Source organism: Odocoileus virginianus, chromosome 5, assembly GCF_023699985.2.
Source record: "Odocoileus virginianus isolate 20LAN1187 ecotype Illinois chromosome 5, Ovbor_1.2, whole genome shotgun sequence".
NCBI classification, from domain to species: Eukaryota; Metazoa; Chordata; class Mammalia; order Artiodactyla; family Cervidae; genus Odocoileus; species Odocoileus virginianus.
The window spans coordinates 89,928,214-89,947,196 of NC_069678.1; the positions used below are offsets into that span (position 1 = coordinate 89,928,214).

The 18,983-nt window shown below is 34.3% G+C and overlaps 1 protein-coding gene across 5 annotated transcripts in view; it reads right to left on the reverse strand.

Annotated features, from left to right (window-relative positions):
* AGO3 (argonaute RISC catalytic component 3) overlaps positions 1-18,983 on the reverse strand; it is a 118,479-nt gene that overhangs the window by 60,622 nt on the left and 38,874 nt on the right. For 4 of the 5 annotated variants that reach the window (XM_020880237.2, XM_070468406.1, XM_020880238.2 and 1 more), the window contains 2 exons: positions 15,021-15,229; positions 13,941-14,077 (listed from right to left, as the gene is read on the reverse strand). In XM_020880237.2, the coding sequence (XP_020735896.1) occupies positions 13,941-14,077; positions 15,021-15,229 (346 nt within the window). Of the gene's footprint in view, positions 1-6,234; positions 6,322-13,940; positions 14,078-15,020; positions 15,230-18,983 lie in introns of those variants that run through there. The other variant, XM_020880240.2, reaches the window with a different exon arrangement.

Genomic DNA, 18,983 nt, shown 5'->3' on the forward strand with positions numbered 1-18,983 from the left:
TGAAACTGGTAATCAAAGAATGGAGGTGGTGCAGAAAAATAAAGACAAAAGCTGTTTGAGAAGCAGGTAGAGTCCTAGATTCCTGGCTAGCTCCATTCACATTATGCAATAACTGCCTCATCTTTATCCCAGCATAATCTGTATTTTCTGGAAAAAGTAAAAGACTTATTGGAGGGATGATGTCAGGCACAGCTGAGGGCACAAGACTGTAGCCAAAACAAGGAATTAAGTGACCATAAATATTAATTCCTGAATGCAGACATTCCCCAAGCCAAAATCCCCAACTTGGCTTCCAGAATGCAGTTAACAAAACTACTACCCTTCAGGCAGGAGTCTGGAAGTTTCATCTCTGGGTAACTGACTAGCTAACAGGAAAGACCTAACTAAGGATACTAACATTATAGGTTCCCTAGGATCAGCCCAATGAAACCACTCTATGATAAAGCTCAAAGTCAACCAGTCCCACTAATGAATTCAAAGCATCAAGTCAATATTTTAGATTCCCACTGAATCATGAATAATCAAGGACACTATATACTTGAAGGAAGCTTCTGAAATGAAGGACAGTGATAAAAACAAATGAACAAACAAAACAGAATTTGGAGGAAGCATAAGCATGTACAAGAAAAAGAAAACTGTAAAATAAATTATCTTCAGTGAGCATAGATAGAGAAGATACTACCATATGTGAAACAAGAATAGTATGCTATTAAAAAATAACATTCAAGAAATAAGAGAATGATCAGAAATTAAAAGCATAATAGCAAAAATGAAAAAGTGAAGAGGTTTAGAAGATAAAGGTAAGTAAATTTTCAAGAAAGTAAAGTAATATAAGGGAAACAAAACTTCACCAAAGCTATCTGAAAAGTGGAACATCACTTTTAAATTTATGAAGGAAAAAATTTTTCCAACATAGAAACCCAGCTAAACTTTCATTTAGGTTTGTTGATACATTTTCCAATGTGTAAGGCATCAAAAATTTTTGCTTCTTCTGTACACTTTTCTCATGAAACTTCTAAATATTAAAAAATGAGGAGTAGGCAGAGAAATGGATACAGAGAATGATGTTTGATCCCAAAAGGACAGCTGTGCACCCAATATGAAGAACATACTCAATTAGCTGAAGCAATGTGAATCAAGAAACAGATCTGTTGGAAACTGTCACTGAAATTCCTGCTGGAAAATACTCTTTTTCTAATGTGAGGTTAGGCTAAATAAGCCTGATATGGGCATCTTTACTTGGCTGAGTTTGACCAGTGTTGATAAACCTGCTGCTTGCCTGTCTGACCCTAAAGAAAGGTTCTGCTTTGTTTGGCTTCTGGGGACTAATTTGAATACTATAAAAATCAAATTGTTGACTTTCACTTTCACTGAGGGATCTTACACCTGAACTTAAGGCAATCATATGAAGCAAGTGACACTAACATTGTGATTAATAAATTACTTATTGGAAATCTGTTTTCCTTGCAAGGAAGCATATTCAGTATGAATTTCTGACTCAAGCAGAATAAATTATAATTATCAAATTCTGCTTATATATTCTGACCATTTTCTTCTAGCAGCAAAACATATAGTGAATATTCTATAGAAAGCTACATTTTACTGAAAAGTACAAGGAAGCAAATAAAGTATATAAAAATAAAACATTTCTCAACTCAGATGTCCTGGGTCAGAGATTTGTCCTGTCAGGAAACTTGCTTCTTAAAGGATACAGGAAAAAGCTGTGAATATTAAGTGTATAAGCTTTGGATACAGAAAAGTTGACCTCTATCACTTAATATAAATGATTGTGCCTCAAATATAAACTATCAGTTGTATTTAAATATACACTTAGTAGGTTATATTACATATATATACATATAAAATACAAACTATGCAATCTTTAGAGGGAGAAAGCCACTTCAGAGAGAGAAAAGTTAGAGACTGTGTCTCTAAACTTCAGCTGGGGGTATCACCTAGCTCATACAACTGTGCAGTTCAGATGAGAATCAGCCATCTCTTGGTTCCTGCAGAAGATTGCTTCTGGGACTCCCTTTGTACATCAAAAAGCAGTGGATGCTCAAGTCCCCTATACAAAATGATGTATTACGGCCAGCCCTCAGAATCCATGGTACCCAGGTAACATGGGTTGACTGTAATTAGTAAAATGTTTAGCATTCTACCTGTGACAGGTATCTTCAGGGAGATACAACTAATAAATATCAGATTCTATTTTTCTTTTTTGGCTGTACTGTGACTTGTAGCCTCTTAGTTCCCTGACCAGAGATTGAAACCGTGCCCTTGGCAGCGAAAGCATGGAATCCTAACCACTGGACTGCCAGGGAGTTGCCTATAGTTACTCTGGTATTCTTAAAATGCATACTTAGAAAAACAAAATGCAAATTGCAACAGAGTCTGGCCTAACATAAAAAAGTATACTACATTTCACTGACTCTAAAAGCCCAGTTATGGTAAGGTACAACAGTACTGTATTTGGCAAATTTTCCAATTAAATTGTGACAAACCATCCACTGCAAGACATCTCCCAATTTCAGAGATGATGAAATGTGAAAAAATTTTTTTTTCTTTCTTAGATTGGTAAAATTCATTACGTTTAGTTATACAGTTGAGAGTTAAGATACTACATACCATGAAAACAATCATTTTGAAGACAAGATGAAGTCACACAATTAGAATTAAATTGCTTGCTTTCTTAAAGTACTCTTCCTTGTTTATCATCACCACACATTTTACCTAAGCTCCCATTTGTCACTTCCTCAGAGAAAAGTTCCTTCAACACTGAGACTAGAATGGAATCCTTTGTTGCACAGTCCCACTGTATTTATTACTTCTGTGTAACACTCATCATATATTGCTCAATACTAATCTTCTCCAGTTGACCTCAAGTTCAATAAAAACTTTTTTGTTCAGTAAAATATACCAAGTGCAAAGGTTGCAAAATCATACAAATGAGAAAGGAAATATAAGCAAGGAAGGTGGTCAGTGCAATACCTTCCCTCATTATTTTTCACAGCACCAGTACATATTATTGACAGTTTAAAAATAAACGCATTTAAAATTTTAGGCTTTATTTCATTTCATTAAGATAACAGAGAAATTTAAGAAAAATCCATGTTGATATATGTAGATTTGGTTCATTCATTTAACATATATAATAGTATATACCACAATATGACAATTCATGTACTCATTCCAATATCTGTTTATTCTATTATTCACAGGAATCAGGATGTTTCTAATTTTCTGCTACAGCAAAAAAATACTTCAGTATGCAAGATACCTCTATGGTATAAAGGCTTTAAGATATGTTCAATTTCATTTTCACTTCATCTTTTCTAGATATTGAAAACTGTTCTCCAAAGTTGTTGTATCAAATGATACTCCTATAAACAGTGCACGAGACAGTTCCTTATACTTTATCCTCACCAACATCTGTTAAATTTTTATAAATCTGATAGGTGTCAAACGGTACTGAGCTCACTTGCATTTTCCTAATAATGAATTTGAGAATGATTTTCATGGGTTTATTGACCATTTGTATTTCCTCTTTTGTGAATTAGCTTTTTTTTTTTTTTTACTGATCTCCCTGTAAAGTTTTTGGTTATATATGCTGTAAATATTCTCTTAGCATTTTTTTTTTATGTATTTTGAAGAAATGGTTTAGTTCTTTATTAGCAATTCAAAATGCTACTATTTTTCTTTTTTTTTTTTCCCATTTATTTTTATTAGTTGGAGGCTAATTACTTTACATCATTACAGTAGTTTTTGTCATACACTGAAATGAATTAGCCATGGATTTACATGTATTCCCCATCCCAGTCCCCCCTCCCACCTCCCTCTCCACCCGATCCCTCTGGGTCTTCCCAGTGCACCAGGCCCGAGCACTTGTCTCATGCACCCAACCTGGGCTGGTGATCTGTTTCACCCTAGATAATATACATGTTTCAATGCTGTTCTCTTGAAACATCCCACCCTCGCCTTCTCCCAGAGTCCACAAGTCTGTTCTATACATCTGAGTCTCTTTTTCTCTTAGCATTTTAACTTTATGATTCATCTGTAACAAGTAAGTTTTAAATTTTGATGCAGCCAAGCTTATCAATATTTTCTTGAAAAAATTTTAAAGTTTTCTTTTTCAAATTTTAGATTATAATCTACCTAGAAATAAATCTGGAATATGATATGAGATGGGTTTAATTGTTTTTTCTTATAGTTATTTTTTCTTATAGTTAACAACTGCATAAATACCATTTATTAAATATTTTATTCTTTTCCTCAGTGATCCAAAATGCCAACTTAATATTAAATTATATTGATTTTTCAGTCACTTATTTTTCCATATAAATCTTAATATTGACTTTTCAAGTTTCACTATATGCCCTATTTGGATTTTACTTAAAATTCATTTAAAGATTAATTTTTGGAGAACTGACACCTTATTAAACAGAGTCTTCTCAATAAGCTTAATATACTTCATTCATTCAGATTTTTGCTTATATCTTTCATAAATTTTTTTACTTTAGAGACCTCTCAGAAATTTTTCATTCCTGTGTATCCCCTTTTCGACCTAAACTCCTGATGTCATCACACTTGTAAAAGCCCAGCTAAGACATCATTTACTTCTACAAATATTTTTCCAACTTTCCAGATTCAATTAGACACTCCTCCTCCATGTTCTTAGTTTTATTTATTTGTTCTTTGCTTTAGTATGACCAAGAGTTGTGTCAGGCACAGAGGTTATATATACTGGTGAATAAGGTGGACAGTCCCTAGCTTCATAGAGCTTTCATTCTAATAGGAGACAAAGAATAATAAACACATTCAAGGTGACACATGGTATTACCAGGGAAGTATACTGTGCTATAAGAATACTTGAGAGAAATATGTAACTCTTGGGAGATGGTTGGATGGGGGGGAGAAGGTGTCAATTACTGCTTTTCAAGGAAGTAACATGTGGACTGAAACCTGTAAGAAGAACAGAAGTTAGCAAACAACAATAGCGACTAAATATCATAGTACTGACATCCCTGTCTTGCTCTAGATTTTACTGGAAGAGCTCCACTGCTTAACTGTGAAATCATCTACTCTCTGATATGTTTCCTCCCTTGACACCATTTCTTGTCTCTCACGCTGCCTGCAATAATCATTAACTGCTCTCTGGTTCTTCTTTCTTCCTTAAATGCTAGCATTCTCCATGGCTCTATCCTTTTCATTTCTTTTTTCAATCTAAATACTATCCAAAGGAAACTTTCCATTTTCAGAGTTTCAAATATGGATTTATGTACTAAGGACTCCCAAAACTTTTACCTTAACCTCACACCACTACAGATTTTCACATCTGCATTTCCAACTACATACTATATGACTCTATATGTTCCACCGAATTCTCAAGCTTTAGACATATTAACATTTGATCTTTTTATACATGGTATAAACTGCCAACTAACCAATGAAAGCAGATCTCCCTCCCATTTTCAGAATCATCATTCATAATGGTATGAATGAGTCACTATTCTGAATGTATGTTGGTGAGTATGCTCTTCTTGAAAGCCAGTTTATAAAATAAATGCAGTTACTGAAGGTTTGGGAATATGAAGGTTGTTTCAAAGACTGAATAATCACAGAATTTATTATTATTATTATTATATTTTTAATCATAGAATTTTGTAGGCCAGGTATGAGTATATTTTTAAAATTTTTAATATGTTAATATGGCTAGGCTGCTAGTTGTCATTTAATCAAACACAAATCTAGGTATTGTGGTGAAGGTATTTTACAGATATAATTAAATTCCATGATCAGTTGACTTTAAGTAAAGGAGATTATTCTGGATAATGAGGACGGATCTCATTCAGTCAGTTGAAAGGACTTAAAAATGGGGCTGAGGTGTCCCTAAGACAGAAAAGAAATTCCACTTATGGACAGCAGCTTCAGCCCACACCCATTTGTTCTAGCCTGCCCTTCCTGATAGCCTACCCGAAGGACTTCAGACTTGACTAGGTTGCCCCTGCAACTGTGTAAACCCAATCTCTCTCTATATATTTTCTTATGTCCAAAAATCAACTCCTTCAAAAACCTAGTTAACCTTCTGGTCTATTCATTTCCAATCAGTTCCATGTACCAGTAACTACACCCAAACTTTTTTTCTGGACATGGTTTTTAAACCTAGTTTTTCAACTTAATCTTGTAATATGTTCCTTCCTCTCCATCCCACATTAGACCATCACCATCTCTTACCTGAACTAGTGATTGAAAAAGCCTCCTAACTGGCTTCTCAGATTAGTTTTTTTCTCCTCTATCTATTCTCCACACTGCTGCCAGAGGTCTCTTTCTGGAAAACAAATATGATCATGTCACTATCCTTCTTTAAAATTTTTGAAGTCTTCCTATGTACAGGATAGAGGTAAATTTATTTTCTATTTCATTAATTTTTTAAACTCTTATTTCCTTCTATTTTTCTTTGCATTTAATTATGTTATTTTTCTAACTTATTAAGATGAATATATAGGTCATTGATGCTTTTCTCCCTTTCTAATAGGCATTTAAGGTTTTAAATTCTAAGAATTGCTTTAGCTAATCATACCAATTCTGGTATGTACTATTTTCATTACCCTTCAGTTTAAAATATTTAAAATTTTCTTCGACCAATGAGTTACTTAGAAATTTTTGTAATATCCAAAGCAGAACTTTGTAAGTTCCAATAGGAAAATAGCAGCAGTTTATTTCCAAAATTTCCCACTTTCCCCCTAGAACTCATTATAGAGCAATAAAGATAATCTGAAAAGAGAGAGAGAAAAGAAAAGAGAAGAAACTCTGTATCTTCAATGAACCTAGGAGACAATTAAAACCTGAAAGTGCCAAATTGTAAGTAAATATGGCTCCAAATACTTGGGACTAGTACTAGTAGAACCTCTGCAATGGAGAAAATCTTGAAAGATGAAGGAAAGTCTAGTGGGGCAACAGCAGCAAGTTTTTAATCTAGAAAGAAAGGGTCTTGTCCTAAGTGGGAATTGCAATGTTTAGTACTAAAACTCAATGGGGGAATCTCAGAAGGAAGTAGAGAAAGGAGTGTAGAAAGTGTCCTGAGAGTCAACTGAGGGTGAACTAGAAGTGACGGGTCTCAGATAGGACTACCCTTTTAAAACCAAGGCATGCATTTTCCCTCTGTAATTTCAAACTTGAAGAAAAATTAAATGAATAGTACAATGAACTACCATATATCCTTCGCAGATTCTCTAACTGTTAACATTTCAGCTTTAAAAGGCAAGAGCTGAATTCCTTGGTAGCAGAAACTCCTTAAACATACATTATTGAGAGGCAAAGGAGATGTGACTTTATTCTGAAGAAAGAATCCATCAGAACATAAGAGAATAAAGGTCTTGAGCAGAGAAACCTGGAAAACAACCTTGCTTCTAATGTCCTGTCCCACCTTCTTCTCCCACTCCAGTCTCTTCTAATAGGTGGTTTGAGAAAACTTATTCAAATACGAGTAACAAAAGTGGCAAATATCCATACAAAAATACCATTTAAAAAATGTAAAAAAAGCAGCAAAACATCCCTGACAAAGAAAACTCAACAGAATATACCACCACAAAATAGATAAAACTATAACACTACTTCTCAATATGAATTCAAAATTTCTTAATGCAGCTATGAAGAAAGATCTCAGAGCACAAATTTAAGAACTCAGGGAAAGACAAACAGGTAACAGGAGAAAATGAAATAAGCACTGTAGAATTCATTAAAGAAATGGAAGAAAAAGACTTTTTAAATTAAAAAAGTGAACACAAAACTACAATGAGCAAGTGGTAAAAATTATACCATAAAAGAAACAGTAAAGAACAAGCAGGATAGAATTTTTTTAAAAGAAAATAAAATGACAGATTAAAAAAAAATGATAAAAGAGTTGAAACTACATCCTCAAAGGGGGTCCCATGTTTTAAATAAAATTGACTCAAAATAGTCAACATTGAGACAAAAAATCCAGCAAAGTAATTGTAAAAAATATTTTCAGCAACCAGACAAAAAAAGAAGCTACTTATAAGGGATAAGAAAATCAACTGACATCGTAATTCTCTACTGAAAATTCAGTGTCAGAAGACAGTGGGAAAATATCTATAAGAAACTCAAGAAAGTATGATTCAGATAAACCATAATGAAAAAGAATATTTAAAAAAAGAATGTATATACATTTATATCTGAGTAACTATGCTGTGCAGTAGAGACTGGCACAATTTATATATCAACTATACTTCAATAAAAAAAACAGAATTAAAAAAAAAAAGTGTGATTCAATCATTTTATGTCTAACCAAGCAGTCCCCTTTAGGAACAAGGCTATAACCATTTATTGACAAATGGTTTTCAATATGCAAAAACTCAGTTCTTACTCATATGAGCCCTTCCTGAAGTAACTTGAGGACAAACTGCAACCAAGAGAGGAGAGGAAAAATTTCAGCAAAAGGACTTGCAATTCACACTAATATACATAACTGTAGATTCAAGATGAAAACAGATGGACACACGGGTGACAGAATGGAATGTAACTGTACATGCTCAAAACCATGGGAATAACAGTATACACAAATACATGAAAAACAGAACAATAATAAAAAGCAGAACAAACTCAGATTGCACACTTTACAGCAACAGAGGCAAAGTTGAGAGTCAAGTAGTAAAAATTTAAGTAAAATCATAATGAACAATAAAATAATGCTATATTGGCTAAAACTAGTTAATAAAGGAGAGGAAGGGAAGGAAGAGAATAAAGTTAATATAAAAGTTACTTATTAAGGAAAGCAAAAGATACTGCTTTAAAGAGACAGAAAGATGAGTATTAAATGAAAGTATGAAGGTATCCACTGATGGGGTACCTAATAACAGAACCAGCATTTAAAAAGCACAGAAAACAGACCACATGGATTGTGATCCTTCTGTTAGATGATGTAGACTTTTGGCCCAAAAAGTACAAAAAAAAAGTCACTTTATCATTGTAAAGGGTATAAATTACAAAAATAAAGATAAGTATACATATGCTCCCAATACTATGGTAGCAAATTAAGAAAGTGGAAGTATAAAAAGAAATAGAAACACAATAGGAAATTTAAATTTATTTCCCCCACTCTGAGACAAGTAAACAGAAATAAATAAGGAAATAGATGATGTAAACAACATAATCAAAATTGAAGAGCTGATGGATATTCATTTAACTCTATCCTAAAAAATGATGGTATCTTATTTTCAAAGAGCTACTGAATTTTCATTTCATAAATTCTGATTATGTTAGGTTACTAAAAAAAAAACTTCAATAAATTCTAAAAACAGAAATACAAACTACATTCTCTGATAAACAATGGAATGAAACTAGAAATTTACAACACAATCTGAAAATAAAAAGATCTTCAATCTGAAAATTTAAAGTTTCTCAAACAACACTGGATAATAGGGGAAATACAAATGAAATCTGTGGCGTTTCAAGAAAATAATATAATCCTGTGGGATGCTAGTCCCTTGACCAGGGATAAAACCCAGACCCTCAGCATGAAAGCATGGAGTTCTAACCACTGAACTGCTAGGGAATTTCCAAAATGATCATTTTAAATTCTTTTTTCAATGAGAAAAATGAAATTAACTGAGTTACTACTACAGTTCAAAAGTTAGGAAAGGGATTTCCCTGGTAGCTTGGTGGTAAAGAACCCGCCTTCCAATGTAGGGGATGCTAGTTTGATCCCTGGTGTGAGAACTAAGATCCTACATGCCAAGAGGCAAACAAGCCCACATATGGCAACCAGAGAGGTCTGCTGAGCCACAGCGCCTGAGCCAGGGCACGCCACAGCCCACACGCCACAGCCAGAGAAAGCTGCGGGCCACACCAAAGACCCAGGGTAGGAGAGAAAAAAGGAAAAGCAACTAAATTAACTGAAGAAAAGTAGAGGAAAAAATTTATTAAGCTAAAAAGAGAAATTAAGGAGCCAGAAGACAAAGCTAGAGAGCTAAGAAAAAATTTCAAAACCTCTTTGGTGGAGGCAGGTGGCAGAGTGAGGAGCAGAAAACAGGTTGATTAAAGTACTATCTCTCCTAATTAAGAGTAAAAAGGACAAAGCACAAAGATTAAAAATAATCAATGGGGATAAACCATGGAACTAGATAAAATTTAAAAAAAAAAAAGACTACTTAGTAAAGATATAGATAAAATATATAATTTTCTAATAAAATTTTTTAATTTTTTTATTCAGTTTTCATACCAAAACTAATACAGAGAGCCTAACCAAACTGATTTTCACAAAACAAATTAAAACTTTAAAAGAACTATTCACTGAACAAAATGAAACAAACCAGGCTACAAAATTTTACATGGGAATTTCATGAAATCTTAAAAGAGCTGATAATTTTAATACTATTTAAAAACTGTTGTACATTGTGGAACACAGGCAACTTCCAAATTTTTTGTGAAATTAAAAAATTTAATTAATTAATTAATTAATACCAAAACTTGAAAAAGATTGCATTAAAAAAAGAGAAGACTGCAGATCAGATCAATCTTGCTTTTTTTTTTTTTTGCAATTTGATTAAAAAGGTAAAGTGTTAAAAAATAGAATTCAGCACCACATTAAAAGAATCTAGAAACACAAATTTAGTTCCGTGTTTTTTAAAAAGACGAGAAAACAGCATATAAAGAACTCCCTAGATACTAAAAAGACATCTGACAAGAAAACATACATTATTGATTGAAAGTACTCAATAAAATAGAAACCAACAGAGGCTTCTAAGCATATACATACATATATGCACGCATCATACTTAATGGAGAAACACTGGAAACATTCCTTCTAAAGTAAGGAATACAAAGAGGATGCCCACTACTCTCTAACAGTTAACACTGTTCTATCTAATTAGTCAATATAATCTGATAAAAAATATTAGAGGTGTAAAAATCCAAAGAAGTAAAACTATCACTATTGCAGATAAACTGATTACAACCTAGAAACTGCAAGGAAATAATTCGAAAAGTTAATGGAATTCAAAAGGCAAGAGAAAAAAGTAACTATACAGAAATTAAAAGATTCCAAGTATATAAACAATAACTAGTTGGAACATAAGTTCATTTAATAAGAAAAAAAGAGAGAGAGAAAATATCCAGGAATGGTAATAAGAAATGGCAAATTTTATGTGAAAGTGGTAGTCAGTCAGTCGAGTCCAACTCTTTGTGACCCTGTGGACTGCAGCCCACCAGGCTCCTTTGTCTACGGAATTCTCCAGGCAAGAATACTGGAGTGGGTTGCCATTCCCTTCTCCAGGGGATCTTCTCAACCTACAGATTGAACCCAGGTCTTCTGTATTGCAGGCAGGTTCTTTACTATCTGAGCCACAAGTGAAGGAAAACTTTAAAACACTCCAGAAGGAAAAAAAAAAAGAGTAATCCTGAACAAATGGAAAGGCAGAGCATTTTCTTAGAAAGATTCAGTGTTTAAGACTCAATAACTTAATTTAAAAACATAATGGAGTCACAGTAAAAGTAATAGCTCATCCTCCGACAACCATGAGATCTGACAAGGTGTTTCTAAAGCTTATACAATGATATACAAAAGAACAGCCTAGAAATTGTGGAAAAGAAAAATGACACTAGCCCTAGTTGATATTAAAAGTTACAAAAGAAAGGATCGACTGAGACACACACCTGTCACCAAAAGAAAAATTTCTACATGACAAAAAGCAAAAATAATATCAAAGATCAAAAGACAAATAACAACCCAGGGACAATATCTGCAATTCATACCACAGAGGGCTAATCTCCTTGATTAGCTCTCAGTAAACAAGACCAAGAATCCAACAGAAAAAAGGAGCAAAGGACATAAAGAATTAATTTTTTTAAAAAGAAACAAGGTGACACATACATATGAGAAAAGATGACCAAATGCAAAATAGTACATAAGGAAACAATTTCTTTCAAATTTGACTGACAAAAATCTAGAGTTTGACACATCTAGTGGCAAAGGTACCGGGAAACAGCCTCATTTACTGATGCAAAATGTTTACAATCTCACTGGAGGGCAATCTAGCAATAACAATCAAAATTAAAAACATATCTGCCTTCGATCCATCAATCTCATCTCTTGGAATCTATCTTAAAAATACAAATATATGAATGATCTGAAATGGAAAAAAGGTAAAAACATCCCTAGTTTACACCTAAATGAAAATGAAATGCTGGTTTCTCCGTCGTGTCTGACTCTCTGCGATCCCATGGACTGTAGACCACCAGGTTCCTCTGTCCATGGGATTTTCCAGGCAAGAATACTGGAGTGGGTTGCCATGCCCTTCTCCAGGGCACTTTCCCGATCCAGGGATCGAACCCTGATCTCCTGCATTGCAGGCAGATTCTTCACTGTCTAAGTCACCAGGGAAGCAGTCAGGATATACCTAAAGAGGACTTTAAAAAAATACCTTCTCAATACATCTTCACAATGGTAGATGAAGCTGAAAATGATGATGAAACTGCACTGATCTGGAAAGATTCAGGGATCCTTGAAGGAATGGCTGATGCCAGGTACAGAGGAAGAAATACAGGATGAATTTGGAACATTCTGCTGTGCCAGAAAGCAAGAAAGCTATCAAAGACAATGAATTACCAACAAGACAATGCACTTTTCCACATAGGAATTCCATCTAATGCAAAAGGAATAACAGAATAAGAAAAAATTCTAGTTGGTAATCTCCACTGAAATAAATGATTCAGGTGACAATGGTCAATGAATGGAATATCAGTAACTGAAAGACTGAGAAATATACAATGGAGAGCTCAAGACATACTGATCTCTGAACATACTGATCAATCTTAGTTATCACTGAAGTTGGGTCTACTATATACTGGGTGCCTCCTAACACAATACACGATGGAGCACTTAGGAATCAGAAGTGAATCAAGCTTTCAGGACCAACTTCCATTTCCAGGGAATACAGGAGATAAAGGAACAAAGGAATGACACTACAAGAAAACAAAAGATACATCCAGATTTTTGGATATTCTAGAGGAAAAGTGAAAGCTTCTTTCTGCAACAAGTCAATGACATAAAATAGGAAAAAACAAAACAAGAGGAAAGGAAATGGGACTACTACATTTTTAAAAGGCAAAGTAGCCAAATGTGATGTGTGGATTTTGCTTGGATCCTGATTTGAACCAACTATCTACAGAAAGATAGCTTTGAGACCATCAGGGAAATCTGACTATGGACAGGGAATTAGAAGCTACAAATAAATGATCAAATTTTCTTAGATACGATGGTGGCACCGTGACTGTAGAAAAACATCCATATTTTCAGAGGTGCATACTGTAGTAGGGACAAAATAACATGCTGTATGGAATTTGATTTAAAATTACTACAGTAGAGGAAGAAATGTGTATCATTTAAGCGATGGTAGAAAAATCTGGACAATCTGAATAATGGATACAGAGACAGCAGTTTATCATACTATTCTCTCTACTTCTATATGCGCTTAGAAATAATTCTTTTAAAAAAAAAACATAAAAATGAGAATGCAACTAGCAAAACATTAAACATCACTGGCAGGCATAATCCACAGGTCACCAAGACCAGCAGTCTTCTTCTCTTCCTTGAAAATATGTATTTCATAATGAAATACTGACTTAGCCAGTTAAGGACAAAAATGAATTATAATAGCTCATGTCACGGCTTTTATATTTGTTTTCATTTGTTTACTTCATGTTTAATAGCACTCCAGGAGAAGTTCTGTATAAATGTTTTCTAAATGAAATGTAATAAAAAATAAAGGTTTTTCCTGTTTGTCTTAATATATGTCCAAATATTAATTCAAGACACCAGTACATAAAATTATATATAAAATGTATACATACACACACACACAGACACAGAGGCCATATAGAAATCAACTACCCAACACAGAATATGGTTTAAATTCCCTTACCATCAATATTAAGCATCATTTTCCACATGGCAGGCCGAACAGACTGATGAAATCCAAACCAAACTTCCCTGCCCCCTCCCAGAGGGTGGTCGTATCCTTCTGGAGCTGAGAAAAAGGAACGCCCCACAGGTGTATATCTACAAGAATTAAAATGGTATATTCAATCTTTTCCTTCCCATTGAATATTTAAATCTGAAGAACAAGTGAGTCTAGAGTACATAATCTTATTATAGTAAAATGCCTATCATTATGAATACATGAAACTAAACGTTTTCTAAATTTGTGAAAGCAAAAAGCAGCTATTCAAAATGAAAAAATCCCTCACTAAAATTCTCTATACTTAAAACTAACATTAGTTTGAGTAAGGCTTAATTTTATTTAAAAAGTTTTAAAAAATAGTTTCAACCTTAAAAAATACTACAGAATAAACAATTACTGACCAAAACACTACTTTGATAAATGTGTTTATAAGACAGTATTTTTCTTCTTTGGCCACACTGCACAGCATGTGGGATCTTATTTCCCTGACTAGGGACTGAACCTGCGCCCAGCTGAATTGAAAGCGCAGAGTCTTAACCACTGACTGGACTGCCAGGAAGTCTCAAAACAATATCTTTCTTTAAAAAGACACACTGAACCATCACATATACACATAGATAAATATATACACGTGTGAGATGCTAATATGATTAAAAGAGTAACAATTTCAACATAATTTGATACTGTTATAAAAATAATGAAATAACCTCAAAGACAAGGTGATTCAACTAAAATACTAAAACTAAAAATCTATCACTCAAGATAGACAGCTCCTAAGAAAAAGGGTTAGACACTTTTTTTCTGAAAAATATCCAACAGAATAGCTAAGCTAATGATGTAAACTTACTTTCATAAGTCAGAAAATTTTATGTAACTTACTTCTATCATTGAATTGGTATGGATGCTATTCCTCAACTGAGATAATAAAAATATACAACAACTGAAGGTTAGCCAAGGAAAGATTGCAGGACCTACTCTTGGGAAGACAGCTTTCCTACAAAATCTAAAGAGTTAAAAAAAAAAAAAGCCAGAGGCACCCACTTCATGGAGGGCAGATGTCGTAGCACCACGTCAACGGCATGGACAGGGTTAGTGCTGATTGGCTTGTCTAATTCCAGTGGTTCGGGCAAGGTCCGTCCTGTCAGTACTTCATGGAGTAGGTGCCAACTCACCCGAGAGACAAATTTGATTGACACTTTGAAAGGTCGATCTTTTCCACCTTCTCCAGGTAAAGTAACATCTAAATCTACCTGTTGATGGGAAAAGAGTCAACTGGTAAAAGTTTTAAAAGAGAAATACAATTATTTTCAAGTTTAACGTATAAAAATAAGGGAAAAGAAGGCAAATACAAAAAAATAACCAATTTCAATGTCAAATCAATAAGAATAAAATGTCAGTAAGTTATTTATGCTAGCACTCTTTGTCACTGAAAAGCACAGAAATGACCTAAATGCCCATTTATGCACTATAAAAAAAAAAAGGGTGAGGAAGACCTGTTGGAACTGCTATGGAATAATTTCTAAGCAATATTGCTAAAAAAGCAAGTACAGAAGATTATAAATAGTATGCCATTTTCTGCGTGAGAAAGGGGGAAATAAAAAAACATTCATGTATCTGCTTATTTTTGTAAAAAGAAACACCAAGCATGAATCAGAAACAAGAAAAAGTAACTTTCAAAGGATAGGAAGGAAAAGATTGGAAGAAATAAGTGAGGGATTAACAATTCTGAGCATTATTTTCCAGTGAAGTTTTGATTTTTTGGAGGAAGTTAAATTAAGTTCTAGAACAACAACAAAAAAAAATAAGGATGGAGGGGAAAAGCTAAAATAGAATAGATAAAAAATCAAAATAAACCAAATGCAATTCAAACAAATAACAGCCAGATTGAAAGAATATTTTAAAAAAAAATACAAAAAACACACAGATGCAAAACTCCTGAACATAACATATGTTGACTACCCTTTCAGTTAGAGGTGTGGGGGAGGGGTGAGTGGGAAAGAACTGCCTACAAAACAAATTCCTACTATCAGATTTGTTTTCTACAGTGACATCATGTAGTATTTCAGAAACTATTTTATATGTATTGTATGACTGAATAAACAAGTAAAAGTGGTGATATTTTGTGGAGTCAGGGGTTTAAAAGAAAAGAAAGTTACAAATATGCAACATAGGGAGTAAAGGAAGAATCCAGTGGGGACAGACTACAACTAGTAGAATCCGTGTGAACTCAGCAATGAGCACAGACAGTAACCAGATTTTGGTTTCTAAATTGTATTCCTCAACTAAAAGAAACCAGTGCAACTTTGAGATATGGCTAGTTGCAGGACTATCAGAGGGATAATATAAGATGAACCTGGAATATCTTGGGTCCAAAAGTAAGGAAGTACTCAAGAAAAAGAAGATGTGTCATGACGAAAGCACACAAATTTAAAGGGGCTCCTGCAGGCCAAATCTGGGACAATTTGGGCAAATAAATAAGGATAAACAGAAGAGAAGAAAACGTGCTCCCTTACAGTAATACCATTAATGTAAAAAAAATTATTAATGTAGAAGGAATGAGAGAATTAGAAAAATCACCATTGTTATATAACAATAATCCTTCCAAGCAAGAATTGTCAGTTAATAAAAGTCTAATGAGAACCAGGATTCTTAAAAGTATCTCCCTTATAAAGTATCTTTGTAAGTTTAAAGATAATCAAAAGAAACAAGCTTTAAGCACTTCAAGCACTTTCTGCTGCTGCTGCTGCTAAGTCACTTCAGTCGTGTCCAACTCTGTGCGACCCATAGACGGCAGCCCACCAGGCTCCCCCGTCCCTGGGATTCTCCAGGCAAGAATACAGGAGTGGGTTGCAATTTCCTTCTCCAATGCATGAAAGTGAAAAGTGAAAGTGAAGTCGTTCAGTCGTGTCCGACTCTTAGCGACCTCATGGACTGCAGCCTACCAGGCTCCTCCGTCCATGGGATTTTCCAGGCCAGAGTACTGGAGTGGGGTGCCATTGCCTTCTCCGCATCAAGCACTTTCTGTAAGTGCGTAAAAGTGTCTCCCTTTCTTAAAACTTTGGAGCAAAGAATAAAATCAATATAGTGAAAAACAACCTATGGAATGTGAGAAAATATTTTAAAACATATATATCCCATAGGAATAACATAAAGAATTCCTAAGACTCAACAACAACAAAACCAAATAACCCAATTAAAAAATGGGCAAAGGACTTAAATACACATTACTCCAAAGATATACAAAAGGTCCATAAGCATAGGAAAAGGTGTGCTTCATTAGTCATTAGGTAAATTCAAATCAAAACTATAATGAGATATTACCTCACACCCATTAGGATGACAACTATCAAAACCCGATAAATCCACAAATGTTGGCAAAGGTGTGAAGTATTTGGAACTCTTGTACACTGTTGGTGGAAACGTAAAATGGTATAGTCTCTAAGACGCTATGCTAAGTAAAAGAAGCCAGAGACAAAAGGACAAATACTGTATGGCTCCACTTGTATGAGGTCCCTAGAGTAAACCCACATTCAAATGGGAAAGCAAACCAAATGTCCATCAACAGATGAATGGATAAGTAAAATGTGGTATATACATACAATGGAATATTATTCAGCCTTAAAAAGGAGGAAATTCTGACACATGACAACATAGATGAACCCTGAGAATATTATGAAGTGAAACAAACCAATCACAAAACACAAATACTGTATGATTCCACTTAAATGAGGTACTGAGAGAGGCCAAATTCATAAAGACAGTAAGTAAAATGACAGTTATCAGGGACTGAGGGAGGGAAAATGGATAGTTAAGTGTTTCATGGGTACAGAGTTTCAGTTTTATAAGATGGAGATTTACGGTGGCGATGGTTGTGAATGTACTTTGCCATTGAACCATATCTTAAAAATTGCTCAGCTGACAATGTTATGTGTGTGTCCATTCGTGCTAAGTCCCTTCAGTCGTGTCCAACTCTGCGATCCCATGGACTGTTGCCCACCAGACTCCTCTGTCCATGGGATTCTCCAGGCAAGAATACTGGAGTGGGTTGCCGTGCCCTCCTCCAGGGGATCTTCCAACCCAGGGATCAAATCCGCATCTCCTGCAGCTCCTGCACTGCGGGTAGATTCTATACCACTGAGCCACAAGGGAAGCCCAATGTTATATATACTTTACCACAATTATAAAAACAAAACAAAACTCTACTCCCCACAAAAGAAAGAACAACTTGAAAGGAGAAACCTGGCAGATACCAACTTTACCAAGTGATCGAAGTTAACCTCACCATTAGTGAAACAAATACGTATTATGTGCCTCCTGATATGATACACTACAAGGAAAGAACAGTTATGCACTTTTCTGGCCCAAAAACCTCAATCAGAATCTAATCAAGAAGAAGCTCCAGAAAAACACAAAGGGACATCCTACAAAATAACTTGCCTGTAATCTTCAACCATGCTAATGTCATAAAAGAAAAAAAAAAGGCTGGGAAATTTTCCAGAAAAAAGAAGATGTGACATTTAAATACATTCAGGTATGGCAGAAACCAACACAACATTGTAATTATCCTTCAATTAAAAATAAATAAATTAAGAAAAAATAAATACATTCAGGAACTTGGATTGGATTCTGTACTAAAGGGAAAAAAAATGCTAAAGGACATCACTGGAACAAATGACAAAACAGGACTAAGGGCAGATCAGACAAAAATTTATCGACGTAAAATTTAGAGAAGTTGGTAACTGTACTACAGTTTTTATCCTTGTTCTTAGGAAAAACACACTAAAGGGTATAATGCATGAAACCTACTCTTGAATGGTTCAAGAAGAAATAAGTATGTATATGCATCTTTATATATAGCTGTCTCTATAGCTACAAAGAGAGCAAAAGAGAAAAAGAGAATGATAAAAACAAATGGCAAACTTTAAGAATGCTAATGAATCTGGGTATACATGAATTCTCTGCATGAATCTTACAACTTTAAGTTTGAAATTATTTCAAAATAAA